We start from the raw sequence: 25,704 nt of genomic DNA on the forward strand, positions 1-25,704 counted from the left end.
TGTTACAAATAAGAAAACACCTTCGTAGGTTTATTGCAAGGGAGAATTTCTCCTGATATTGGTTCGTATTGTCATAAAACCCAAATATAAGTGAATATAAGTGAATATAAGTGAATATAAGTGAATATAAGTGAATATAAGTGAATGTAAGGAGAAGTGAATATAAGAAAAGAGAAGAGATTAAAAAAGAATGGTTAAGAGAAATAAGGACAAATAGGATAACATCTCGACACGATATTTGACATTTCAGACCTTAGGTAGTATATATTAGATATATTTAGGTATACGCTGAGATACTATTGACCCATTGCTAGACTACTCGTCGCGAATTCTTGACGCCATCTAGTTTTTATTTGCGGCTACTTCCTAGAAAAAGAAAAATATACACAAATGGGGTAATCATTATATCAGTCGATCCTAAGCACCACTTAGTGTTTAGAGATTGATTAATCACTATTGCTATGATTTACGTATTCAATGACTATCATTGTAATTTAATACTTCATTGGTAGTTACTTATTAACCTACTTGTACACTCGGAAACTTCTGGTATTGAAACGTACACTGTCCTTATAAATCTTTATTCCTAGAATTGTATATTCTGGGAATCAAGATTTAATTTTTCCAGCTATCCTACGGAAAGACTAATTTCTCTGTGCAACGCCTTGATCAACCAACAGCTACGATTGACCGGAGCAATGAATATACAATAGCATCATGACGTGATAGCAAATTCGTATACTAATTTGCGTTGTAAAAGACGCTAAAGTGTGGACTCACAACTGTTCTAGCTCTGACCTGCAAGTCAAATATTCCTCCAACCTGAGCTATTTCTCAATTTAATAACCCTTCAAACTCAGATATTTTGAGTCTCCTAATTCAGATTTGACGAGTAGAAGGTCTTCAAATGAGAATCATGTAAAAGGCTTACGTATGAATACTGCCGCAAGCTGATACATTGTAATCTTCGCTCATTGGGTGGCCGAAGGCTCCAGCTGATTCAGACCTAATTGCTTCCTCTAAAAACATGCTTCTATGTAATCGATCTTGATGGGAAAATGTGACTTCATGTAGTTCTGTGGCACCGAAAAATTGAGTAGCCAGGACACGAAAATAGTGTCATTGTAATAAGAGAAATGTTTTATTTCACATCAATATCATAGCTATGAACAGTAAACAATAATGGTATATGCCAAGACCCAAACCAGACTCCTCGCTAAATAGTAGAACAATAATTTAATGCCCAAGTAAAACAAATTTCTTCTATGGGCTTGGGCCTCCATCAGGTAAAGCCGGCAAAGGTTTTTGCTCATTAATTTGCTCGTTAACATGCTCTTGTGTAGGTGTTAGAAGAGACCGAGATTCTCTGATATCATCAACACTTTGCCCTTCCAATGTATCGTGTTGAATACTCGTGGGCGTAGAGTTCAGCTCATCCATGGGGTCGTGACTCTCAATATCACTAGGCGGGGGGCTAGCCAAAGCAGTAGGGTTTCTATCTCTGACGCCCCTTTCTTTCGCATCTGAAACCGACAGGAAAGAGGCAGGCGAAGAATTATGAGATCTAAGCGAAGGTCCAAAAGACGAGGTGCGAAGAAGTTCATGTTCTCTCGATGCAGATAGCAAGGGGTTAGAACTTTGGTATTTCATAGTGATGCTTCTGCGAAGTCGAGAAAAGGTACCAGTTGTTGCTCCGGTCATGGTATTGGTGGTTGTTTCGTCAAATGAACGTGGAGGAGTCAACTCGTTGTCAGAGCGGGAATATGTTGATATGGGTGTTGGAGGACCCCAACCTCTTGATCGGGAGCGCGAGTTGACAGATTCATCCGAGGGCTGACGTCGATGATGGCCGGACCACGCATTTACGGGAGAAGCTGCGTCACCGATGTAATCTTCGCGTTCCCGAGAGGTGTAACCCGGCGTATCGAGTGGGCTTTCTATATTAGTCATGTTGCTGGTTACACGGGAACGTCGATTATGGAGAGAGAAGCTGAGAGGCTCTGCAGTAGAGACACGAGAGAAAATCACGAGGCCAAGACACAGAAGAAGCAGTACAGATTGGATAATAGACATGCGCTTTTGAAAGACAACTTCATCTGCTAGGATGTTGAGACGAGCACTAATAGCCAAAATTTCTCGACGGGATTCTTCTCGTTGACTTTCAAGTGAAATAACAGTCGATTGCCATATTTCATCGTATTGTTGACGAAACACGCGTAGTTCGGTAAGAACTGTGCTATTGAGATTTTCGAGGAAATCAGTTGTCTTTTGAAGTTGCCTTTTTTCGACTCTCAGAAAGGCTTCTCGTAGCATCTTTGATTGCTCCTCAATATACTTCAATGACAAAGTTGAGTTGGTTTCCAACAGCTGCAGGCGTCTTGACACAGCCTTAAAAAAGCTCTCTTGAATTGTGGGAAGAGAGGCGGATCCAGAAGAAGTGTTTGTACCTCGGGTCTTGTTTGTACTTGTAGCATCTTGTGATTTGTTAACTATAATAGTTGTCGAACTTGTCGGGATAGTTGAATGTGAGCTGTCCTGAATTACCTTGGAAGATTCATGGGCCTCTTGGGTAAGTGACGTGCTTGCTAGGGATGCTTTAACCTCAGATAACGTTTGCTGTGCGGAAGGCCCGGTGAAAGACAGTGATGAGGATGTGATCCCATTATCTGTAAAGGCAGTAGAAATCATTTCAGGTGATGGTGGAACTTTCATAGTAGTCTTGAAATTATATGACTCATTCTCCACCGCGGCTTGACTGGTGAGAATATGTTCCGGGGTATCTGAAGGATAGCACAAGTCTAGAGGTCGTATAGAGAGCATTTCAAATTCTCTGGCTATAGGCTTTTTCCAAAGAGAAGTTGGTGTTGGCGGTGGTTTAAGGTGTGTCTCCATTGGCATTTCTTCCCTTTGAACGTCTCGAGTAGTATATAATCCTGTAGGCTCTGTCTGGCTACCCACTGTTACATGCACAGCTTGCATTACAGTCGATTTCGTCTGAATGATTTCTGCTACAGCTTCTGGAACAAATCCTTCTTCAGGATCCTCATCCGCTTCCTCGTCGTCATCATTGTTAGCTTCAGTATCCTTCCAACTTTCAAGCATGCGAGTACCATGAACCCTCACGAGCGAGAGTGGGCAATAATACTCCTTTCCGTAATGTGTCAAAAATTCGATGCGTATATACCTTGCCCAAATTTGCGGATTCTCTATTAGAAAAGCTTGTATTTCTCGCGAGTTGCGAGCCTCATAAACACCCAAATCCTTCCACTTATCAGTCTTCACAGGCCATCGATCGCTAACACTGACTCGAAATGTTCTCAACATGCTGGAGAAGAATTCATAATTCGCAAGAACTAGAGTGTCGATCCATATATCTTCCTAATGATTTGTTAGTAATGTGATTTCTGCTGCGGGGAAGCACAACTCCTACCGAAAGCTCAATGACTAAAAATTTGTTCTGTGTTTTACATTCCGAAAGCATATAGGAATCCTTATTCTCTATCAACACAGCTTTTGAATTTTTTGCACCTTGATGGGTCTTTAGAACAGTAGCTCCGGCATCAAATGATGCATAGGAAAAACGCTCTTTGCAGGTCTTGCCAGCATCCTTACTTCGGTGTTCCTTTCGATGCCCAGAACCACTTTTCTCTTCTTGTGAATCCTGATTTGAACCCACGCCTTTATCTTTGGTCGTTCTTGAGGTTTGCTCAGCCCCCCCATTCCGGAAAGCGCCAAAGTCCAAATCAATTTCCCCATCATCTCCCAGAGATTCAAGATTGTTTTGAAATGCTTCCGACTCTCTTTTCCTAGCCGCTTCCGCGGATCTTCGCTTGCCCAGATTCAAATCTTGCTGCCCAGCTTGCTCCAATGTTTGTTTCTTCCACTCTTCGAATGACAAGAATGAGGCATCATTAAGCTCTCCTTCATCGACAGTAGTCGGAGATGCCGTAGGAGACGGTATGCCTGGAGATGGGCTGGACGATTTAAGCTGAATGACGGATGTACGACTTGTTTCGTCCGTGATTTTAGTTTCGTCATTTGTTTGGGCAACAGACTCGCTGAAAGGTGCATTCGATATTGTGTCCGTTACAACATCAATTTCCTGGCTTTCGAGAGTTCCAGCTGCACCAATAGCATTTGTCTTTGTAGTTGGCGGAGAGTCCGTATTACTCCAAGATGAACGAAGGCACTGTTGAGGTAATATATCTGTTATGTAATTGATCGTTCTAAACTCGCATGTTCCAGTAGTATTCGGGACATTTAATATAGGGCCTGTGCTGGCAGTGGTTGGCACACTGCTCGCGATTATGCCATTAGGTAGGCAGAAGAGGAATGAAAGCGCAGTTGTTGCCACGATACATCGATGACATGCGAAGACCATTCTGGCTCGGCGGCATAGTGTTTTGGATCGAAGGCGGGATGTTGAGAGGAATGAATTAATGAATTAGCTACGATAAAGTGCCACGGCGTACCGGAAGTAATAGTAATGCAACCGCAGATTTGGGACAATGCACGCCCAAGAAGTTTTGTGGATTCAATTGTGCGGTGAGTAAAATACAGCAGAGCAAAACATATTTTTCTTTGATTCCTTGTTTCTCCCTGCTGTTCGTTACCTGTTCGAAGGTCTGGTCAAACTCACCGTTAAAGCTAGATCTAGAAGCGGACATGTCTCCTTTGATTTTAATTGGTCCTATCAGCCCTGTCTTCACGTGATCCATTCAAATGATCAAGCCTTTTAATTCTTCTCCATAATGATGCATGAACTTTGACCACGATAGTCTAGGAAGTGGGATGTTTTTGACGCTATTTTCACGATACAGAGCTTTCCACAATTCACTATAGTGGGGTGTATTTACTTGATGCAAGTACAACAGTGAAACATTTCTGCGCTATCAGACATGTTATATGGTAACATGTATGCTATGTTGACACGGGCCTCAGCTCTCTCATTCATTACTTTGCCCCTCCCTATGGCCTGGGTAAGGCACCCCTCTATGCATGGCTACAACGGCTCGATCTCCCTCTCTAACCAACTCATAGTGAGCTCATCTCCCTTGAAGAAGTCTTTAGTTTTAGAATAAATATCAGCATGATACTCGTTCAACCAGTGCTTTTCTTTTCGGGTCAGGAGAGTCTCGTCAATAAGTTTCCTGCAGTATGGCACCATTGTCACATGCTCAAAGCCCAAATATGGCTTTTCGCCAAATTGGTGCTTAGTCTCAATCTCCTTCACCATGATAATGTTTTCAATTCGGATACCAAAGGAGCCATCCTCGTAATACCCAGGTTCGTTGGAGATGACGTTTCCAGGTGCTAGTGGGACCTCCGAGTATTGAATCCTAGTCCCAATTCCTATTGGTCCTTCGTGAACATTCAAAAAAGAGCCAACTCCGTGGCCTGTTCCATGCCTGTAGTCCAAGCCTTCTTCCTGTTTGTATCTTAGCATAATAGGAGCAATATTGAGTGGTTGGACTTACCCAGAGGAACTGTCTAGCAAGGACGTCGAGAGCAAATCCGCTAGTTCCTTTAGGGAAAATGGCGACGTCTAAAGCAATGTTGCCTTTTAGAACTAACGTATAAGCCTTCTTCTCCATTTCTGTTGGCTCGCCAAAATGTAGTGTACGAGTAGTATCAGTAGTGCCATCGAAATACTGGGCGCCAGAATCACATAAATAAACAGCGTTTGGGTCGATTATTGAGCAGTTGCCGGGCTCAGGCTTGTAATGAATGACTGCTGCATTAGGCCCAGTAGAGGATATCGTGTCAAAGGATAGTCCAACAAAATTCTTCTGCTTTGACCGTAATTGCTCGAGTCTGTCAGCCGCAGTAACTTCATCCATCTTTACTTTTTCGACTACGAGCTGATGCTCTAGCCATGCAAAGTACTCGATAAGTGCTGCTCCATCTCTTACATGACAAGCTCTCATTCCTTCTAATTCGGTCTCATTTTTGACAGATTTAGCGTCACCGATTGGGCTTCGCACTTCATCGACTTTAGCATCACCACCAAGAGCGCGCTTTAGTGCCCATGATGCCCTGCTTGAGACTAGGAACTTCTTGACTTTGGTGTCTTCTGCGTCCAGAGATTGGCTCAAGACTTCCGCGTCGCCAAATATCTTCGAGTAGTCTCTAACTGAAACCCCGTTTTCATTGAGATGCGCTGTGCATTCATCACTTAATTTGCTTGAATCCACATATAAAGTGGCGGATGAAGATGTGACCGAAGCGTAGGAGAAGAAAACTGGGTTGTAAGGGATATCATTTCCACGGAGATTGAATAGCCAAGCTATTTCATCTAACATGGATACAATAAGACCGGAGCTCTTTTTCTTCAGCAATTCCTTTCGAAGATCTTCAAGTTTAGTCTTGACATCTTTCCCGGCAAATTTACGGGCCAGAACTTTGACGGGCTCCTTTGGTCTGGATGGGCGACTGTCTCCCCAAACAAGGTCCACCAGATTTTCTTCCACGGCAACTAAGTCATTTCTACCACAATCATATCAGTATCTCTTATACAAGGCACAGATCAGAGACAGCCCTCTATCAATTATGGAAGCAATAGATGTGCCATGCTTACCCGCCACGTTTTTTTATCTTCTCGGTGAGTTTTCGAGCGTCGGATGCCGACATGATAGTAGGATCAACACCGACCACCTTTCCGTTCTCAGACTGTTCAGCGGCCCATTCTTGCCACGTTGGGACATCCTGTAGACCTTGTTTTAAAAGGAGCCAATTGTCTAGATTATCATGATTAGTCTCCAAGTGATCAGTAGCCATAGGAGGATGCCAGCAATAAAGATAAATGGCAGCCTTCCGTGAGAATACAGTCGAACCAATTTACTTACTATCAAGCTGGCGTGAGGCCTGGTTGAAATATCGACCTGTGAGAAGCTTAGCGGAGTCTCTGCGCAGACCAAATGTTATAACCCACCATCCGTGGCTAGAGCAGCTTTCTCCAGAGTCACTACGGCACATCCAGCTGATCCCGAAAACCCTGATATAAATTCCCTCCGTGCATCACACGCTGCAATATATTCGGAGCTGTGGCTATCTTCCGAAGGAACGACTGTATGATGGTTAGGCAGAGTTGATATGTGGAGGAATGGCCACTAGGTGACTTACATACTGTAGATATCGACCTTGTTCTTTTTCATGAGCTCCCGCAACCCCGCCAAGCGCTCCGTTGTATTAATGCTCTCCATATCTGTTTCTAAGATCTCGTCAACCCCACGCCTCAATAAAGAGAGCACTCCTTGGATCTGCAGTGCACGTACTGGCAAAACTGGACGAATATCGAATGCGAGTGTTGAGAGATTGTGCGAGTGGTTGAAAAGAGCTACCAGAACGGATTCCACGTAAGCAACTATTTAAGGGACGGAGGTATCGCATTGGGTTTCCCAAGATGGTAGGTAGTGGAACAGAAATGAGTGGTCAAAGAAGATGGGGTATGAATTGTGTAGATCTGAATCAAGAAACTTATTAGGTAACTAACACCGCGCTCTTTATCTGTTGATTGCCGAATGTCTACTTACTCGAGTACTATCTTTCTATATGGCCACGAGCTGCTTGAACCTCTTCTGCACATTCCAATGAGGGTACTCTGCGTGCCGTTCACTGTACCGTTTGAAGTGCCAGACCTGGTGAGGCTACCTACTGCCACCTCGAGGCTACTATCACCGACTGGCGGGCTGAGGTGGGGTTAACAATATCTTATCGGACACCCAACCCAACATCACCAAATTTCCAAGAAGCTACTCAACGCAACCTGCCGTACGTACAACTACATGAGATAGATTGCGTGTTAAAAATTGCTACAATATTCCCCCAAACAGAAACATTCTGGCTGTAGATGGTTCCTGGCATTTCTCTCTTTATTCTCCCACGCCAGGAAGTGATGAAATAAAACCAGCATGAATTGTCTTTGAGAGTGCGCATCGATCAAGTCTTTTCTATCCACTTTGCAAGGCTTATAAAGGCTTGCTTGCTACCGCTATCAAAAAGGCTGGGCCACAGATTCACCGGCCATAACAAAACAAACAATTTACAGCATAGAATCTTGCAGCTTTCTTTCTCTTCCACATCATAGATCCTCAAGATTGGAGTTGAGAATCTCTCGAAATTACAACCTTCATATCTTTTGGCTACGGTCATGTATCAACCCCAAGCTTCCTCCTAACCTGTCTTGCTTTTAGATCGCGTGTGCTTCCGTCTTTGCTTGATTGGTACACAAACGATACCTTTTCGAAAGGACATGGAGACCGAAACGTTGCCTTCATCACTGGATGAGGTAGAAGCCGTGAGTCCATCTTTACCACAATGCCCTGTGATAGTTCAGCTGCTTGAAGATGACGGATATTTTGTTCAACAGAATTTTGCTGCAAACGGAATGTCACGAGATCAGTCAAGATATCTTTTACGAGCAAACACACTCATCTTATCATATTCAATATCCAATCTAGAAGACTTGCTGATTTGGCTATAGCTCGTTCATCAACTATACAAGGCTGGTCCTCCTCAAAGGGTTTCAAAAATTCAAGAAACTCTCCAAAAGCTACAGCGTTCTCCTGCTGGTTGGGAGCTAGCCAACGGCTTGCTGGGCAGCAACTCGGAAAATGTCAAATTCTTTGGAGCATTAACGTTCACTATCAAGCTTAACACAGATTCGTATGTAGACTGGTCCCTGATCTTTTCATTTTTTGCCGAATTTTACTGACGTCTTATTCCAGACAATCTCTAAAGGATGACGATGCACAAATTGTGCTACAGCAGATCATTGGATGGCTTATCAAATGTTTGAACTCTGGCTGTGGACCACTCGTCGTCAGAAAACTATGCACAACATTGGTCACATATTTCCTTCATTTCTCTAGCTCCTGGGCTCGTTGCATTTCTCATCTCACATACTGCCTTTGCCTTGGCGAAGCCGTCCCTTATCACAAAATCGAGGATGCTCCTGCTATGGCGGCCCTTGCCCAGAATCTACCAGATGATAAAAGTCTAGCGATACTGTGGTTCTCAGCTACCTTGGTAGAAGAAGTTGGAAAAACGGATTCAAATTCAATGAAGCAGTGGGTAAATCACTTCTCTACAACCAAATCAGTTGCTAATATCCCTTAGACACAAATTTCACGAATATGTGGTTCAGAATGTTGAAGACATTGTGACCATATTGACGAAGGGCATTGTGAATACAACAGGGGTTCCTATAAACACAAAGGTTCGCCAGGAATCGATGAAATGTTTTCAGGTTAGTCTTCGATTTCTATTCACTACTACTTTTTTGCAATGTAGAGTTTGTCATTGCACAAGTGATATGTGAATGGCCAAGGTATGCTGAAGTATCTAAAGGCTGTTCCTTGGATCAGGGTATCCAGTAGTGCAGACTGCAGTCAAACGATGTAAGGTTTTGAATGTCCAAAAGCAATTAGAAATCTGAAAGTGGTTCAATATTCCAATCAAATTCAATATTTCAAATAATTTGAATGTTCTAATTGGTCTGGAGATTTGATAATCTTCATTGTTGGACTGCAGTCCAGACTATTGAACACCCTATCTTGGATCGCATTTGAAAGCCTTGTGGGATCAACGATCTATTCAAATTGACCCAAGTAGCTCAATTCTTGAACAGAGCCAAACAGCCTCAATCGTGTTAGAGATGTTGAATACGTCGAGAATCATTTCTGTGCCGTTTCTAGAATCAACACTAACATGAACAGTCATGGGTTCTTTACTCCCATCGTGCATTTCTCGATGCCGCCATTGTTCTTGATCCTTTAAGAACTCTAACCCAGCCTGCATTGATGCTGATCATCAATGATGATTTATACGAAATCACTGTGGAGCTGTTTGCAGACATACTAGCCAACTACTCGTCCTTCCTTTCTGAGAATGACTTCACGATGCTTTACGATCTCTTCAGTAGCTCTTGGGCACAGGAGAGATATTCGAAATTGATCCAAGGCGATTTCGACTTTGATTCAGTGCAGTTCGGCCAATTCCTGCTGAGCTTTGGCGACGCCACGGTGCAGGATCTAGCCCAAAATATCTCGACCGATTCTCGAAGTCAACAGATACTTTCTGCTCTTGTAGGACTACTTGGCGCCGATGGTTACATCGTCAATGAAGACAAGATATTTGTCCCGGCAGTAGAATTCTGGGCTGTTTATCTGGAAACTGTACTCGACTTATCATACAACGTGGATGCTTCGCCTCCTTGGCTACCAGCAGCGCGATCAGTGTTGATGCAAGCAATTGAGAAATGCTGGCTTAAAATGCAATTCCCTCCCAAACATGAATTCAGTTCGTGGGATTCAAATGAGCGTGCTGCCTTCAAAGATGCTCGAAGAGACGTGGGAGACTTAATACAACAATCGTACATGTTACTTGGCTTACCACTTGTTTCTAGCTTCGTTGATCTCATCCTGAAATCGGTTGAGAAAGGAGACGCTTGGGGCGAACTCGAAGCCTCATTGACCTGCTTAGCTGAATTTCAGGACTATATCAAGGAGGAGTCAGATGAATACTTGGACAAAGTTTTTGGATCTCCACTTTTCTCTATGCTTACAAGGTCTGATTCAACTGTCCCTTCACGCACAAGGCAAGCATTCCTCATGGTCATCAATGGCTATCCAGACTACTTTGAACGTCATACACAACATCTTCCGAGCGCCCTTAATCTTATGTTTAGTATGCTACACTCGCCAACGTTGGCCAGAGTAACATCAAAGTCAATTGCAATGCTCTGTTCATCCTGCCGAAAAGTACTCGTTCCAGAACTTGCGGCATTTCTGCAGCAATATAGTGAGATTAACAGAGAGAACTCTGTGGAAAGTTACGCAAAAGAAGGTGTCATTGGCGCCATAGCATCGATTATCGAAGCAATGCCGAACGATGAATTGAAGCTAGACCCTCTTAGACAATTATTGGATTTTGTTCAAAGGGATCACGAACGAAGCCTTCATTTATTGAGCACACAATTCACAAATGTAGCCTCAAATGTACCGGTTCCGGATAGCCAAGTAGCTACTGATGAAGTTGAACTCACTGCTATACGATGTCTAATAAGTATCGGAAAGGGTCTCCAAGTACCCGCTGATACCCCTGTTGATCTCAACACCAGTGAAAATAGTTATTCATACTGGAAGAATGGTAATGGCAGAGGAATTCAGGTACAGGTTTTAAACATTCTAACCGCAGCGAACGAAGCTTTTCCCGGCCATGGTGAGGTAACAGAGGAAATCTCGCACGTTTTCCGCACTGGGTTGGTCGAAACTGATGGTCCATTTGCTTTCCCTCCTGAGGATGTCGCCAAGTAAGTTACTTTTAAGCATGTTTTGGTGAACTTTTTCAATGCTAATTAAATGGCTTAGATTCATCTTCAGGTCCAATTATCAGACACCTCGTGTTATCACAGTCATCAATACCGCCTGCTCACTCATTAATTCATGTAGCACAACATCAGATGAGCGCAACAATCAGATTTTAAGTGCCTCATTAACATGGGTCTCTGGATTGATGGAGGCTATAAATCACGGTAGGTCCTTCCATTCAAATTTGCAGTTTTATAACAGAATTCATCGAAAAGGAAGAGGACAATTTATGCTAACAAATCACAGAGCCCAGCAATGACCCAGAGATCTCGCAACCAAGCATCGAGTTTCTCCATCGTCTAATCTCCACCCCCAAAAATCTCCACATTCTCCTAAACCATGAGCCCAAATCCTCACTTGAACACATTTTCATGTTTACCCTCAAAGCCCTTACAGGCCGCGATCCACTACCCAAACAAAGCGCCGCTGAATTCTGGGTAAGTCATATCTTACTGATAATCTTGATTCTCTCGAATTAAGAAAAAAATCGAAAACTCGAAGACTAACCCTGATCCAGGCCTCATTCGTCTCCCTCCCTACTAACAACCCCGATGCCCACGTTCAACAAGCCATCACCAACGCTCTTCAACATCTTGGACCACTCCTTGCCCAAGCCCTCATCTATAACATCGGCGGTGCAGCCGCTCGCAGCGAGCTCGATAAACTTTCTGATCCACTGCGAAAACTTGTCGTGAGTCAGGTGAGAGCAAAGAGTTGGTTGGAAGCTGCATTGATAGATGGGAACTTTCCGAGTGACAAGGTAGATCAAAAGGAGAAAATGGTATTTCTGACCAAGGTTATGAAGTAAGTTACTTATTCGGAGTTCCGTGATAAGAGTGGAATTGTGAGCTAACTTTATAAAGTCTTCGTGGTGCTAGGGGAACAAATGCGGTGGTGAGAGAATTCTGGTTAGCTTGTCGAGGATCAAATTTTGCATATGTTTCTTGAGATTGAGAAGGAAAGGTGGATAGACATGATCAGAATGTGGATGAATGAATATTTGGGTGGAGCGAAGAAAGGAACTATTCTACAATTAAGTCCAGATAGCATTGTATTGTACACGATGGAAGACTCTCAAGCCATTTTCAAATAGATAGGCCAATCCAATTTCCAACTCCTCATATTCCATTTTGCTATCCTAATCCTCGGCTTGATATGTAAGACATTCGAATGAATAATACACTAGACATGTAAATCTAGAAGCCACGCGTATCTAAAATCGCATAAAAGCAGCCATGGCAAAAGTTGTACCGAAAGAAACTTTAAATGCAACGTTTTCTTCTACGAGGGAACGCAAATTAACATGTTTGATGTAGCGCTGGATGCGATCTGTGGGGACGATATCGAGGCCGTGGGAAGAGGCCCACTGGAGGAGAATGTTAGATGGTTTGGAATTGATTGGGGAGTAGAGGGGGAGTAGGTATGTAGGAGGGAAAAGAGAAAGGGAAAACGCACCTGTATCCCAACGACCATTAAACCAATTATGAGGGCGAGCGATCGCGAAAATGTACTGACTGCCAGACCGGCTCCTAGTCCTGTGATGGGTTGGGTGTTAGTGGGGTTTCTTTTCCGACGACTCTCTATTGCTGTTGTCATAGCTTGCTTCCTCTTATCATTCGGATTCTATATCCGTTTGTTGCCCTCTCCCTCCCTCCCTGCATCTTTCCTTCCCTTTCCTTTCCTTTCCCTAATTTCTCTCCTTGTGCAATTTTGATGTTCACTTCTTCCTCTCTCTCCGCGTCGTTTTCCCACCTTTCCCTTTCCCCAATCTCTCTTCTGAACCCCCCCTTCCAAACCAAAAACAAACCACAAACAAACCAAAAAAAAAAAAAAATCAACATACCAACAATACTCCCGCTGCTAATCTGACCCACAGTCTTCGAATCTAGACCGCCTCCCTTCTTGATCAATGGCGTCTGCGGATTTTCGCTCTTCGATCGCGGCGACGAGAGTGAGTCTAAGCGAGTGGGAAAACGCTGGGAGTGGAGGAGGCTGTAGGTGGTGTAGGAGGTGAGACCTAGGGCGGAGGCTGTGAGGCGGGGAGTGCGGAGGAGGAGGCGGGACATTTTGGAGGAGGGGGGTGGTGGTTTTGATGGGATTGGGGAAGGGGATGGGGGGATGATGGTTGTAAGTAATGTTTGCTTTGCTTGTGTGTATGTTTGCTGGGTAGAATGAGGTGAAGTGATGTGAAGTGATGTGAAGACCCGTAAAGCTAATGTGGTGATATGTTATGTTTCTGATAGTAAATCAAGTGACGTCACGATATCGATAACGATAAGAAACGACATAATTTTTTTTTTATTTTTTCATTTTTGGTTTCTGTTTCTCCCCATGCATGTGATATATTGTATATCTCTCTCTCTCTCTCTCTCTCTCTCTCTCTCTCTCTCTATACATGAGATGGGATGGGATTTCTCATGGTTATATATTGCGACGAGGAAGATGACGAGATGGAGAAGAAGTAGATGTGTATATCGTGTATCAAATAACTTCATATAATAAGGTAGTTATTAATATAGGTACATTACCGCGAGATTCGAATACCGAATTCCGATTCACACACCACGGCCCACCATGTCGGACAATACCCATATTATACCCATATTATACGGCATTACACTTTCTCCAATGTCCCAAATTCTCTTATTCGTATCCGCCATCTTCCATCTTCCATCTTCCATCAGATGTAACAAGTTGATATACGAATAAATCTCCTTGCCATCACATCTCCTCGGGCCACAGCTGCATGTCTTCCATTCCATGATATGACATTCCACTCCATGACACTAAATCCCTCGCACCTCCTCCACCTCGCAAACTCCTGCTCACTTATCCTCCCCTCTGATTTCTGACTGCCCACTTCCCGAATCTTTCCATCCACACACACATCCTGCACATCCTGCACATCACACCCATCCAGCCAACCAACCATCCATCCATCCACACGCAATCAGCCATGCAAAGCCCCCAGCCCTCGCAAACTCCTTCCCCGATCCCAAGCGTATCTACCCAGCCAAAAGTGCGCACCCCTCGATCGCCGCCCTAGCCCAAAAGAGACACCAAGCTAGCTACCGCCCCGACGATAAAAAATTGGAAACCCTGCAGATGATATACAACCTTAAATAACCCCACGTTGGACTAGAATAACTTATGCCTAGGTGCGAGGGGCGTGTTCGAATTGTGTGTGTATATATGTGTGTGTGTGTGTATATATATATAAGTTAGGTAGATTTACACACACATTTACCTAAAAAGGAAGCAAACCACAAATTACAAACTACCTAGGTAGGTAACACCAGCAACACCTTTCCTTTGTCTCGGCATTACTTCCCGATCGGAGGGGCAAACAGGTGCAAGTGCAAGTGCAGATGAATATGAATATAAATATAAATATAAATATGAATATAAATTGGAATTGGAATTAATACAAACAGAAAGAAGCATGAGAATGCGATGAGTAACAACTATCCTTCCTGATGGGACGAGATAGAATGGATGCCCCCCTCAATTGACCTATCAAAAGACGCAAACTAACTTTATACCAAGACGGAGATAGATTGAATTGGATGGAATTCGAAGAGTCATATGCTTGACGGGGTATCGTAGATATTGCACTAAAAAGTATTTTAAATCTTTGAGTTTCCGGTTCCTTTTCTTTCCATATATATATATATATATATATACACACACACACACACTCACGACATATCTACCTCCTCGAGCACGTACATATTGGATATAGATTTCTCGTTGGCATTCTTCATTTGTCTTGCGCTTCTTCCACTTCTTACCTACCTACCTACGTACTTGTCTACATACTTCATCTCGTTCTATCACAGCTGCTCTTCTCTTCTCCCCTCTTCTCTCCTCAACAATCCTCACCAAAATGTCCAACGAACTACCCACCAGCGCCACCAATGGAAACGGAAACGGTCATGGCAACAACATCTCTTCGACCTTTGTCGTCAAGACCGGGTTGGCGCGTATGTTAAAAGGAGGTGTGATTATGGATGTAGTGAATGCCGAACAAGTACGTACCTTACTCTTTCCTTTCCCCCTCTATCACATACCATTTATCATCATCTATCAAAAACAAAAAATTGAAAAAAAATCCCGCCACTAACATCCCCCACCTGCAGGCTCGAATCGCAGAAGAAGCAGGCGCCGTCGCAGTCATGGCGCTCGAGCGAGTCCCCGCCGATATTCGTGCTCAGGGTGGTGTAGCCCGCATGTCCGACCCAAAGATGATTCGAGAGATTATGGAGACGGTGACGATACCCGTTATGGCCAAGGCGAGAATCGGTCATTTTGTTGAATGTCAGGTTAGTTCTTCCCCTTCCATTCCCATACCTTCCTTTCTTTCTTTCTTTCTTCCTTCCTCACACCCCTCTCAAATCCCCTTCTAACAAAACCCCCCCAGATCCTCCAATCAATCGGCGTAGACTACATTGACGAATCCGAAGTCCTCACCCCCGCCGACGCCCTCCACCACGTCGAAAAACACCCCTTCACCATCCCCTTCGTCTGCGGGTGCCGCAACCTCGGCGAAGCTCTGCGCCGCATCTCAGAAGGCGCCGCCATGATCCGCACCAAAGGCGAAGCCGGCACCGGCGACGTCATCGAAGCCGTGCGTCACCAACGTCAAGTAACCGCCGAGATCCGCGCCGCCTCGCTCATGTCGGACGAGGAACTCCGCATTCTCGCAAAGGATATCCAAGCTCCCTTTGAGCTGCTCAAAGAAACGGCAAAGTTGGGTCGTCTCCCCGTGGTCAATTTCGCAGCTGGTGGCATTGCTACCCCGGCCGATGCTGCGCTCATGATGCAGTTGGGTTGTGACGGGGTTTTTGTCGGGAGTGGAATTTTCAAGAGTGGAGATGCGGCGAAGCGCGCGAGAGCTATTGTGCAAGCGACGACGCATTTTAATGACGCGAAGGTTTTGGCCGAGGTGAGTGAGGATTTGGGAGAGGCGATGGTGGGGTTGAATTGTGGGACTATGGATCCCAAGGAGAAGATGCAGGGGAGGGGATGGTAGATGGTAGGTTGATGGATGGTTTGGTGAATGGTGTAGGGTAGATGATGGGAATTAAGAGTAAAATGATTAAATGAAAGGGGAGGGAAGGAAAGGAAAGGAAAGGAAAGAAAAGGGAAGGAGGTGTGGTACGGTGCTTTGTTTATGCAAATAACTTCACTTCTATGGATACAATAGGGGAAAAGACAAAAAGGTTAGGTTTTGGTATACCATCACATCACATAGCATGCATGGTATGCATAGAGGCGTGAAAGATAGGTCTGTGTATCTAGAGATTCTCAACTCATCTCACAAACATAAATCCATAAAGCTCTGCAATATAAAGCAGCGAGCATATAACCTTTGTGCATCCTTTCAATATTCCTTTAGTGTCTATTTTTCAACTTCATGGTATCCCTAATACATTAACGCCTTTTTTATAACATGATTCCTCCCTTCCCATCCATCCCGATCCATCACCCATTTTCTCGTGCTTCCTAGCTTTTAATTCCACGAGTCCAAGTTTCTCAACTCGCAGCCTTCGCCTGATCTCTTGATCAATTTTCCAATAGTGTAAACCTTCTCACCAGACTCCGTCAATTCTCTGACAACCTGCTCTACATTCTCCTTCTTAACCACTGCGACCATTCCAATGCCAGTGTTGAACGCTCTAGCCATCTCGCTAGCTTCAACATTACCTGCGTTCTTCAACCACTTGAACACCTCGGGTAATTGCCAAGTGGCGACATCGATCTCGGCAGCGAGGTGAGATGGTAACATTCTAGGAACATTTTCGGTCAAGCCGCCACCAGTGATATGAGCCAAGCCAGTGACCAAGTGTTTCTGGACCACTGGTTGCAAAGAGCGAACGTAGATGCGAGTGGGTGTTAGGAGATTTTCACCAACGGTGGTGGAAGGATCCCATGGACAAGCGTCATCTTTGTAAGAGAGGCCTTCTCTCGCGATGATTTTTCGCACGAGAGAGAATCCATTAGAGTGAACTCCTGCAGATGCCAAACCAATAAGAACATCACCTTCGGCCATCAAATCTGTTCTTGGCAACCTGTTCTCCTTCTTCACAACTCCCATGGCGCAACCTGCAGCATCATAATCGTCTCCTTGGTACATACCAGGCATCTCAGCAGTTTCACCGCCAACAAGTGCACTGTTTGCATCTTTGCATCCGTTGGCAACACCTTCCACGAAGTCTGCTGCATTCTTGAGCTTCAATTGACTGCAGCCATAGTAGTCGACGAATCCGAGTGGTTCAGCACCTGCAACAATCAAATCATTCACATTCATAGCGACCAAATCAATTCCAACTGTGTCGTGCTTCTCCATAGCTTGTGCAATGGCGAGTTTAGTGCCAATTCCATCAATGCACATAACCACAGTTGGAGCACCCGCATAACCAGCAGCTTCCAAATCAATCTCTCCACCGAATCCACCAATTTCAGCATCGGCTCCTGGTCTTCGGGTAGAGAGAACCGCTTTTCTAATACGTTCGACAAAGTTGTTACCAGCATCGATGCTAACACCTGCGGATGCGTATGTAAGTGCTTCCTTTGCAGAAGATGAAGCTCTGAATGCCCGATGAGCAATATCCTTGCGGTAGAACATTTTATCAAACTTGATGAGTTCGACAGTGGTATAAGCATCCTTCACGGCTTGCTCAAGAGTTTCTGCAACGGCTTGTGCTGCGATGACACGCCCGCCGGATGTTTGCAATTGACCATCCTTCACCACGGTACCAGCATGGAAGATGTTAGAACCGGCCGGAGGTGTACTGACTTCCATGGGTGTGCCTTTAGCATATGAGCCTGGGTATCCTCCAGCAGCTACCACAACCGTCGCGCTGAATTTTTGATCAATCTTGATCTTCGCCTCGTCGAGGGATCCTTGAGTACAGAGAAGCATGATTTCTGCAAGATCTGTATCTTCACTCAACAATGGTAGTAAAGTCTGTGTTTCTGGATCTCCGAAACGAACGTTGTACTCCAAGGTTTTCGGTCCATTCTTGGTTATCATCAAGCCAGTGAAAAGAGTTCCGATGAAAGGTGTACGCTCTTTTCTCATGCCGCGGAGCGTGGGCTCCAATACGGTTCGTTCGATCTCCTCGATTAATTTTTGGGTAGCAATTGGAATAGGCGCATAGCATCCCATGCCTCCAGTATTTGGACCCTGGTCCCCGTCGAAAATTCTCTTATGATCTTGAGCAGCAGGTAAAGAGTACATGTTGTAACCATCGCAAAAAGTGAGAATGCTGAGTTCATCACCCTCCAAGAATTCCTCGATGACAACCTCATCTCCAGCAGCCCCAAATTCTCGATCAAGCATGATATCCTTTAGTCCTTGGTGGGCTTCCTCCTTCGATGTTGGGATAATGACACCCTTTCCAGCTGCCAATCCACTGGCTTTGATGACAACATTATGGCTTACGCTGTCAATATATTTTCGCGCTTCTTCGTAGTCCGTAAAGTTCTCGTAAGCCGCAGTTGGGATGTTATATTTCTTCATGAAATCTTTCGAAAATGCTTTGCTTCCTTCCAAACGCGCGGCAAGTTTTGATGGTCCGTAACAAGCTATGTCTGCCTCACGGAAATAATCTTGGATTCCATCAACGAGGGGGGCTTCTGGTCCTGGTACTACCTGCATGTACAAGTCAGCAATTATTTAACAAAATCAAGCATTGGAATGGCATAAATAGTCATGTGAATGTAGAATATAAAAACTTACCAGGTTAATGTTATGTTTCTTAGCCAAAGCAACAAGTCCCGGATAATCATCAGCCTTAACACTGGAATCATTGGAAACTTTTGGGCAATTTGCAGTTCCTCCATTTCCTGGGACTGCGATGATGGACTCGACTCGGGGAGATTGACTGAGTTTCCAAGCCAAAGTATGCTCCCGACCGCCATTTCCGACAAGGAGGATTCGAATGGACTCCATTGTGAAATTCTAGATTGCGTTGAGATATTTAACGTGTGAGAAGACGGTTGGAGAACAAAAGAAGAGTCTTCAAATTCAATATGATCATCGGGTTGAATCATTTTCTGCCCGCTTAGTGTCACCGCCTGGCAAGAATTTTAACCCCGCCACTATCCCCCCCCACGTTACCCCTCCATGATTTAACCGATATCGTTTGATGAATTTGCGTGTTGAGTACTAGAAGTCGTGTATTGCTTGGTAGTTTATGACAACATTCCGAAACTAATTGATCAATGCAGGATTCAATTTGATTTGGCTTCACTCTTTTCACGGCTCTCAAATGTTTACAGCAATGTATTGCATATATTACCAAGTAAACTGTAAACCAGCGTGGGAAAGCTCAACTAATGACTCTGCCACAAATGTCTGAGAAATTTAAATGGATCTTCCCAGCGGCCCGAGCAATGATCTGATTCAAGCGAACGAATTATATTTATTTAGTCCCAATTTCAACCTTTCTGACTACAATCCTGGTTGATATACCAAATTTTTCCAATTTTATAGCGATATCGGGCAAGGCTGATAAAAAAAGGTTACAGTAGCGTTTATCGAATGATTCGATAGCACTTGGTATTTCATGCTGAACCTCTGATTGACTCCTCCAGTCTCGAGCTTCTAAAAACCATCTTGATAAAAAAAATGATTACCATAAGTCCGTCATCTCTCTCTCCTCAAAGCCGCACAAAACCTCGTTCACATCAGGATCATTTTCCGCGATGCTGGCAAGATATTCGAAACTGACGTCCATGTAGAAGTACCCTGTTCCTCTGCGAACATTGGCCCCGGATTCGATGTCATAGGTCTCGCCCTTTCCATATGGCTCGAGTTACACGTCGAAGTCAATACATCGGTTACATCTGAAGCACCTCTCAACTGCAAAATTACATATGAAGGACAAGGCGCAGAAGAGGTTCCTTTGACTGCTGATAGTAATCTTATCACACGAACTGCATTATATGTTTTGCGATGTCATGGCCAGAGAAGCTTCCCTTCCGAAACATCGGTTCATATCATCAATCCTATTCCATTAGGACGCGGACTTGGATCATCTGGTGCCGCAGTGGTAGCTGGTGTTGCGCTGGCCAATGAAGTCGGAAAGCTGAAGTTAACTAAAGCTAGGATGTTGGACTATTGTCTCATGATAGGTACGGTTTAGTTGTCATCAAGCTCAATACATCTAACAACATAAACAGAACGACATCCAGACAACGTAGCCGCAGCATTGTACGGAGGGTTTGTAGGAACATACCTCAACGAACTCAGCGCCGAAGATACAGAACGCAAAGAGATTCCACTCAGTGAAGTTCTCCCCGAACCTGCTGGAGGTGTAGATACTGGATCCAATCCTCCCGAACCACCAGTTGGAATCGGGCATTACATGAAGTTTCCTTGGGCCCCCGAAATCAAAGCCATCGCAATCATTCCACAGTTCGAGGTCGCAACCGCAAAAGCTAGAAGTGTCCTACCATCTTCGTATTCCAGGTCAGATGTAGTATTCAACCTTCAGAGAATTGCTCTTCTACCTTCAGCGCTTGGAAGATCACCACCTGATGCAGAGCAAATCTATCTTGCAATGCAAGACAAAGTACATCAACCTTACAGGAAAGGTTTGATACCAGGCCTCCCTGAGATCCTACAGTCTGTCACTCCTAAATCTCATCCCGGTCTATGTGGAATCTGTTTATCTGGAGCCGGTCCAACTATTCTTGCGCTTGCAACAGAAAACTTTGATGCAATTGCGAATGTCATTTTAGATACTTTTGCAAAGAACGATATCAAATGCGATTGGAAATTGTTGGAGCCCGCGCAAGACGGAACAACTGTTACATACAGCTGAAAAGGCGTCGAAAGAAAAATTGTTTCGTCTTTTAGATAAAATTTAGAAAGACTCGAGGAGATCTCAAGGCACACATATACTACCTTGCTGAACAAGCCAGGTCTACTGTTAGAGAGAAGCAAATATTTACTTCACCTAGTATAGAACATCAATGCTTATACGTCCTAATTTTAGTCGAATTCCTCCCATACTTGTATAAAGTCATAAAACCATATACGCCTTCCCTATAACGAAATAAAGTCCCTGTCCAAGCAAGCTAATCTGACAAAATTTCCAAAGCGAATTTAAACAATTATACAGCTTTTTAGCATGTAGTTGTCATAGTCTAACCCAAACCACCCCATGCACCCCGAATACGTCTTGCAAGTTGTATATCCTTTTGCATAATTGTCACTCTCTTGGCATGAATAGCACACAAATTCGTGTCTTCAAACAGATGGACGAGGAATGCTTCAGCAGATTCTTGAAGTGCTTGAATAGCTTGTGATTGCCAGCGCATCCCCTCACCTTGAGGGCGTACTGAGAGTGCGATTTCACGGACCTAGATTTGCATTGTATTAGATTTGGCTCTGCAATGTTGAGTAGGACATAAATACGAACCAAACGTGAGAAGGGAAGTTTGAGAAGGAGAAGATCGGTAGACTTCTGGAACTTGCGAATCTCCTTTAGAGCTAGAGTCCCAGGCTTATAACGGCGCTTTCTCCCTTGAGGAACTGGATCTCCGGCTAATCGCATCAACTGGGTTAGTATAATGAGTTTCATTTGCACCGTGATTTTCTCCAGAGCTTCATAATAGTATATAGATTGTCCTATTGACCCGTTCCAAACACGCGCAAGTCCTTAAAATGCAAGGACAAAATCCGGCTTACCTTTAATAGCACTATCTCTTGCTTTCTTGCTCATGCTCTTTCTCGCAACCGATTTTCCTGCTGGTCTGCCTGGCGCGTTTACTCTTGGGCTACCCTCTACTGATTCATCGTCCAGTGACAAACGCTGCTTTTTCTTCTGAATTTGCGACATTGCGAATTTTGATTATAATCCAAGACTTTGTGGGTATTCGTCGATGAGATGTGTTTTCTGCTATGATTGCGCAACGTAGTGATCAATTGGCGATATTCTTGAGAAGATTGTTGTGGTCGGAATGGAATCGACGACGCGGTTTTGCGCGAAGATGCGCGTCCTTGATATTTGGACAGCTGCTCCAATTGGAGTCGAATAGACCGATGCGAGCAAAATCTGGGAGAGGTGAAATGGCGTGGAGTTTCAAATGGCAAGATGGAAGAGATGTGTAATTCGATTGGCAATTCTGGTCTGGTCTAGTCTGGAGTTGACTGTTGAAGGCGTAGGAACCACAGCAACCCTATTTACAATTCCTAAACGCTTTGACCATTTGGTAAAAAGGAAATATAGCTATGTCCAAGGCTGAAACCTAAGGCTGTCAGCCTTGCCTTATCTAAGATCGACCCGCGGGCCAAAGGCTAGCAATCGTTAGAACTTAGAACAGGACAACTTGTTCAAAGAAACGTCATGAGCGACACATAAATTATAAATACGAACACACGACCTTCCTTTCCAAAAATCTTCTTGTCAAACTAATAAACTATCCTATCTAGGAATTGCGTTACCTCGTATCACAAGAAAAAAGTATTTGGATTTCCCCAATATCTTCACTTCCAAGCCTCGAAATACTCACCAACTACCTCCATTACGCAACCTCTCCTTACTTTATTCCATATCCAAATTCCGAATCTCGTTGTCGCATCACTGTCGCATTACTTCTATCGATACCCTCATATATCCAATTATGGATCAAATGATGGGAAATGGGGATGGGGGTCCAGCCGGGTTTCCGCTCGAAACTTGGTTTTGGGAAATGCCCGTTTGTACAAGATGGTGGACGACAGCTACAGTTATTACGAGCGCGCTGGTTCAATGTCAAATTGTTACGCCGTTTCAGTTATTCTACAGCTTTAGAGCCGTGTTTGTCAAGTCGCAGGTATGATTGTCTTCGCTCAATTGCGCGTTTGCTTTCGCATCTTGGAACCTCGCTGATCTCTTGTGACAAACAACAGTATTGGCGCCTCCTGACAACTTTCATATACTTTGGTCCTTTATCCCTGGATCTTGTTTTCCACGTATTCTTTTTAACCAGATACTCGCGACTCCTTGAGGAATCATCCGGTAGATCTGCGGCGCAATTCTCCTGGCTATTACTCTATGCGATGACTTGTCTTATTTGCATAAATCCACTGGTCTCAATGCCATTTCTAGGACATCCATTATCCTCGACTCTCGTATACATCTGGTCGAGACGAAACCCCGATACACAATTAAGTTTCCTCGGATTACTAGTTTTCACGGCTCCGTATTTACCATGGGTTTTGATGGGCTTCAGTTTAGTTTTACATGGGACAGTTCCAAAGGATGAATTGATGGGGGTAGTCATTGGTCATGTTTGGTACTTCTTTTGCGACGTTTACCCACCGCTACACAACGGACATCGTCCATTTGATCCACCAATGTTTTGGAGAAGATTGTTTGAGAGACAGCCAAGGGAGGAAACAGCGGACGCAATAAATAATGACATTGCAATGGCCGCAGCGCCAGGGCCGGAAGTAAGATAAAAATGGCATCATAGATTATCATGATGAAATTGCATGGGAAGGCGTTTGGAATTTAGGAAGAAATTGGGTGTGAACATTATTGTTCGCTGATATGGTTGTTAAGCAGAAGCATCCAGCAGAGATTTACTTTAGCCGCACTATTATATCCATATGCTGAGGCTTTGTGGGCATTTGTTCACATCGCAATCACATGTAAGCGTACTGTTGTTATAAAATTACAATTATTGATAGCTCAATAAGCGTGATCATGAACTACTATCTCCATCTGACTCTATTTTTGATGAACTCGTCGCAGCCCGCTTTGCAGGTCGGTCCTCCTTTTTCGTTTTAGCAGACGCATCCACATCCCGAGCATCATCTGAATCCTCCTCATTATCAAGCTCATCAACGGGAGCTATGGGGTGGTGTAGATGCTTCCAGTCCTCCAATTCTTCTATGATGGATCGCAAACGATCTCTAATACTCTCTATAGCGTAACTCCCTAAAAGTAATCGTAAAGGCGGGTAAGAACAATGACCTAACTGCCAAACCAAATCCGCACATTTCTTAGCACTTGTAGGTTGTTTATCCCCCAGCCATTGAACCATTCTCTTCGCATGAAACGCCGGTGAAGTCGGATCGGAATATGGTTCACTGGGAGGTTTAATCAAAAAGTGTCCCCAAGTGGGCAACGGACCCGAAGCTAATTCCTTCTCATCTCTCCTCACCAACCCTGGTTCTACCAATGTAGCTTTTATGTTGAAAGCATCGACTTCGTAAAGCATCGCTTCGATCATTCCCTCCACCGCATACTTCGTCGCGCAATATGGTCCCAAGCCCGGAACACCCAATGCGCCTGAAGTACTACTGAATATCAAGTATCTCCCTGCTCCTTGCTCGCGAAAGTATGGTAGGCTTAATTGGATGATATGTACTGTGCCCATAAAATTCGTCTCGAATTGATTGCGGATTTCGTGCTCGTCTTGGTCTTCGCATGCGCCGATGACGCCGTAGCCCGAACAATTGGCTATCACATCGATGCGCTTGAATTTTTCAAGCGCCTGCTCTATAACTGTAGATACAGAGTCTCGTACACGCACGTCGCAAAGAGTATTGAAGCAGTTTGAATGGGGAAATGTGGCTTGCATCGATTCGATTGTATTTTCGTTGATCCGGCCGACGGCAACAACTTCGTCGCCTTTGGAAAGACATGCTCGTGTGAGACTCTGGCCCATATGGCCACTGGCGCCAAATATCTAAATGCTGATTTAGTAAAGTAAAACATGTAGAATGGCCTTGGTCGAATGAATAGACGATCTGTCTGCCAGGCCGCACTTGGTAATACTCACTATCCAAACCTTTGGCTTTGTCTTATTGCTTGGACCCGGAGGCTCACAGCTCAAGGGGAGTTGTAGTTTAATCTTTTTGCCATCGGCATTGAGAGTGTTTTCGACTTTGAGAAAATCGGGAGACATGCTGTCGTGGGCATGGCTGTGAGTGGCATTTTGACCCGATGGTAGTAAGTTGTTGAAAGAATCGAAGTCGGGAGTATCGACGGAACCTTCTCCTTCTCTTGAATCGGTTTCCCTCATCTTTCTTTATACATTGTTTTGTGCGAATTTGTGAATCGTAAATGGCGATGATGAGTTGGTACCTTCGTGGTGACGTTGGAGCTGGGGAAAACTAGCCAATAGCGGGGTAAGCTTCCCTTTCCCAGAAGGTTTGCTGCATATCTGATAGCACTATCAACTTTGGGGCTTTTGGGAGAAGTATCTTTTTTTACTGCAGATTCAGAATCGCAAAGGTTTGAGGATCTTGAAAAAAAAATGTCCCGGGGATTTTGACCAAGAATTGCGAAGATTATGGAGATGTGCGTTTTGGTAGTAATTCGTTATCGGT

General features: G+C 44.2%; 10 protein-coding genes across 13 annotated transcripts; 4 read left to right on the plus strand and 6 right to left on the minus strand.

Moving 5' to 3' along the window:
* Positions 1–478: 478 nt before the first annotated feature.
* On the minus strand, positions 479–4,640 carry Bcslp1. The gene is made up of 2 exons (XM_001560758.2): positions 3,431–4,640; positions 479–3,378 (listed from the first exon to the last, which is right to left on the minus strand). Exons 1-2 carry the CDS (start codon positions 4,379–4,381, stop codon positions 1,264–1,266), a joined length of 3,066 nt encoding a protein of 1,021 aa, XP_001560808.2. The 5' UTR covers positions 4,382–4,640; the 3' UTR covers positions 479–1,263.
* Positions 4,641–4,779: 139 nt separating this feature from the next.
* On the minus strand, positions 4,780–7,646 carry BCIN_03g05300 (hypothetical protein). 3 transcript variants are annotated; one of them, XM_024692012.1, is made up of 8 exons: positions 7,533–7,646; positions 7,275–7,336; positions 7,127–7,210; positions 6,932–7,066; positions 6,846–6,881; positions 6,578–6,737; positions 5,478–6,486; positions 4,780–5,428 (listed from the first exon to the last, which is right to left on the minus strand). In XM_024692012.1, exons 1-8 carry the CDS (start codon positions 7,583–7,585, stop codon positions 5,003–5,005), a joined length of 1,965 nt encoding a protein of 654 aa, XP_024547783.1. In that variant the 5' UTR covers positions 7,586–7,646; the 3' UTR covers positions 4,780–5,002. The 3 variants fall into 3 exon arrangements, with proteins under 3 accessions (XP_024547783.1, XP_024547784.1, XP_024547785.1); XM_024692010.1 differs by having other exon boundaries at positions 7,275–7,462; XM_024692011.1 differs by having other exon boundaries at positions 7,275–7,475.
* Positions 7,647–7,715: 69 nt separating this feature from the next.
* On the plus strand, positions 7,716–12,411 carry BCIN_03g05310 (hypothetical protein). 2 transcript variants are annotated; one of them, XM_024692013.1, is made up of 9 exons: positions 7,716–8,296; positions 8,483–8,664; positions 8,727–9,068; positions 9,118–9,247; positions 9,717–11,311; positions 11,370–11,533; positions 11,616–11,806; positions 11,887–12,173; positions 12,233–12,411. In XM_024692013.1, exons 1-9 carry the CDS (start codon positions 8,252–8,254, stop codon positions 12,315–12,317), a joined length of 3,021 nt encoding a protein of 1,006 aa, XP_024547787.1. In that variant the 5' UTR covers positions 7,716–8,251; the 3' UTR covers positions 12,318–12,411. The 2 variants fall into 2 exon arrangements, with proteins under 2 accessions (XP_024547787.1, XP_024547786.1); XM_024692014.1 differs by having other exon boundaries at positions 8,369–8,664; positions 12,233–12,317.
* A 2-nt stretch (positions 12,412–12,413) lies between these two features.
* Positions 12,414–13,575, minus strand: BCIN_03g05320 (hypothetical protein). Its single transcript, XM_001560762.2, has 3 exons — positions 13,213–13,575; positions 12,825–12,904; positions 12,414–12,735 (listed from the first exon to the last, which is right to left on the minus strand). The coding sequence occupies exons 1-3, from the start codon at positions 13,433–13,435 to the stop codon at positions 12,583–12,585; spliced, it is 456 nt and encodes a 151-aa protein (XP_001560812.1). The 5' UTR covers positions 13,436–13,575; the 3' UTR covers positions 12,414–12,582.
* Positions 13,576–14,802: 1,227 nt separating this feature from the next.
* Positions 14,803–16,732, plus strand: BCIN_03g05330 (hypothetical protein). Its single transcript, XM_024692015.1, has 3 exons — positions 14,803–15,399; positions 15,509–15,691; positions 15,790–16,732. Exons 1-3 carry the CDS (start codon positions 15,256–15,258, stop codon positions 16,399–16,401), a joined length of 939 nt encoding a protein of 312 aa, XP_024547788.1. The 5' UTR covers positions 14,803–15,255; the 3' UTR covers positions 16,402–16,732.
* Positions 16,733–16,741: 9 nt separating this feature from the next.
* Positions 16,742–19,436, minus strand: Bcade5. The gene is made up of 2 exons (XM_001560764.2): positions 19,114–19,436; positions 16,742–19,026 (listed from the first exon to the last, which is right to left on the minus strand). The coding sequence occupies exons 1-2, from the start codon at positions 19,324–19,326 to the stop codon at positions 16,882–16,884; spliced, it is 2,358 nt and encodes a 785-aa protein (XP_001560814.1). The 5' UTR covers positions 19,327–19,436; the 3' UTR covers positions 16,742–16,881.
* Positions 19,437–19,776: 340 nt separating this feature from the next.
* On the plus strand, positions 19,777–21,353 carry Bcthr1. The gene is made up of 3 exons (XM_001560765.2): positions 19,777–20,017; positions 20,118–20,510; positions 20,559–21,353. Exons 1-3 carry the CDS (start codon positions 20,005–20,007, stop codon positions 21,200–21,202), a joined length of 1,050 nt encoding a protein of 349 aa, XP_001560815.1. The 5' UTR covers positions 19,777–20,004; the 3' UTR covers positions 21,203–21,353.
* A 5-nt stretch (positions 21,354–21,358) lies between these two features.
* On the minus strand, positions 21,359–22,563 carry BCIN_03g05360 (hypothetical protein). The gene is made up of 3 exons (XM_001560766.2): positions 22,072–22,563; positions 21,803–21,927; positions 21,359–21,743 (listed from the first exon to the last, which is right to left on the minus strand). Exons 1-3 carry the CDS (start codon positions 22,220–22,222, stop codon positions 21,528–21,530), a joined length of 492 nt encoding a protein of 163 aa, XP_001560816.1. The 5' UTR covers positions 22,223–22,563; the 3' UTR covers positions 21,359–21,527.
* Positions 22,564–22,705: 142 nt separating this feature from the next.
* On the plus strand, positions 22,706–24,027 carry BCIN_03g05370 (hypothetical protein). The gene is made up of 2 exons (XM_024692016.1): positions 22,706–23,198; positions 23,275–24,027. The coding sequence occupies exons 1-2, from the start codon at positions 23,007–23,009 to the stop codon at positions 23,824–23,826; spliced, it is 744 nt and encodes a 247-aa protein (XP_024547789.1). The 5' UTR covers positions 22,706–23,006; the 3' UTR covers positions 23,827–24,027.
* Position 24,028: 1 nt separating this feature from the next.
* BCIN_03g05380 (hypothetical protein) lies at positions 24,029–25,701 on the minus strand. Its single transcript, XM_001560768.2, has 2 exons — positions 25,155–25,701; positions 24,029–25,061 (listed from the first exon to the last, which is right to left on the minus strand). Exons 1-2 carry the CDS (start codon positions 25,395–25,397, stop codon positions 24,072–24,074), a joined length of 1,233 nt encoding a protein of 410 aa, XP_001560818.2. The 5' UTR covers positions 25,398–25,701; the 3' UTR covers positions 24,029–24,071.
* Between the last annotated feature and the right edge of the window lie 3 nt (positions 25,702–25,704).

Source organism: Botrytis cinerea, chromosome 3, assembly GCF_000143535.2.
Source record: "Botrytis cinerea B05.10 chromosome 3, complete sequence".
NCBI classification, from domain to species: domain Eukaryota; kingdom Fungi; phylum Ascomycota; class Leotiomycetes; order Helotiales; family Sclerotiniaceae; genus Botrytis; species Botrytis cinerea.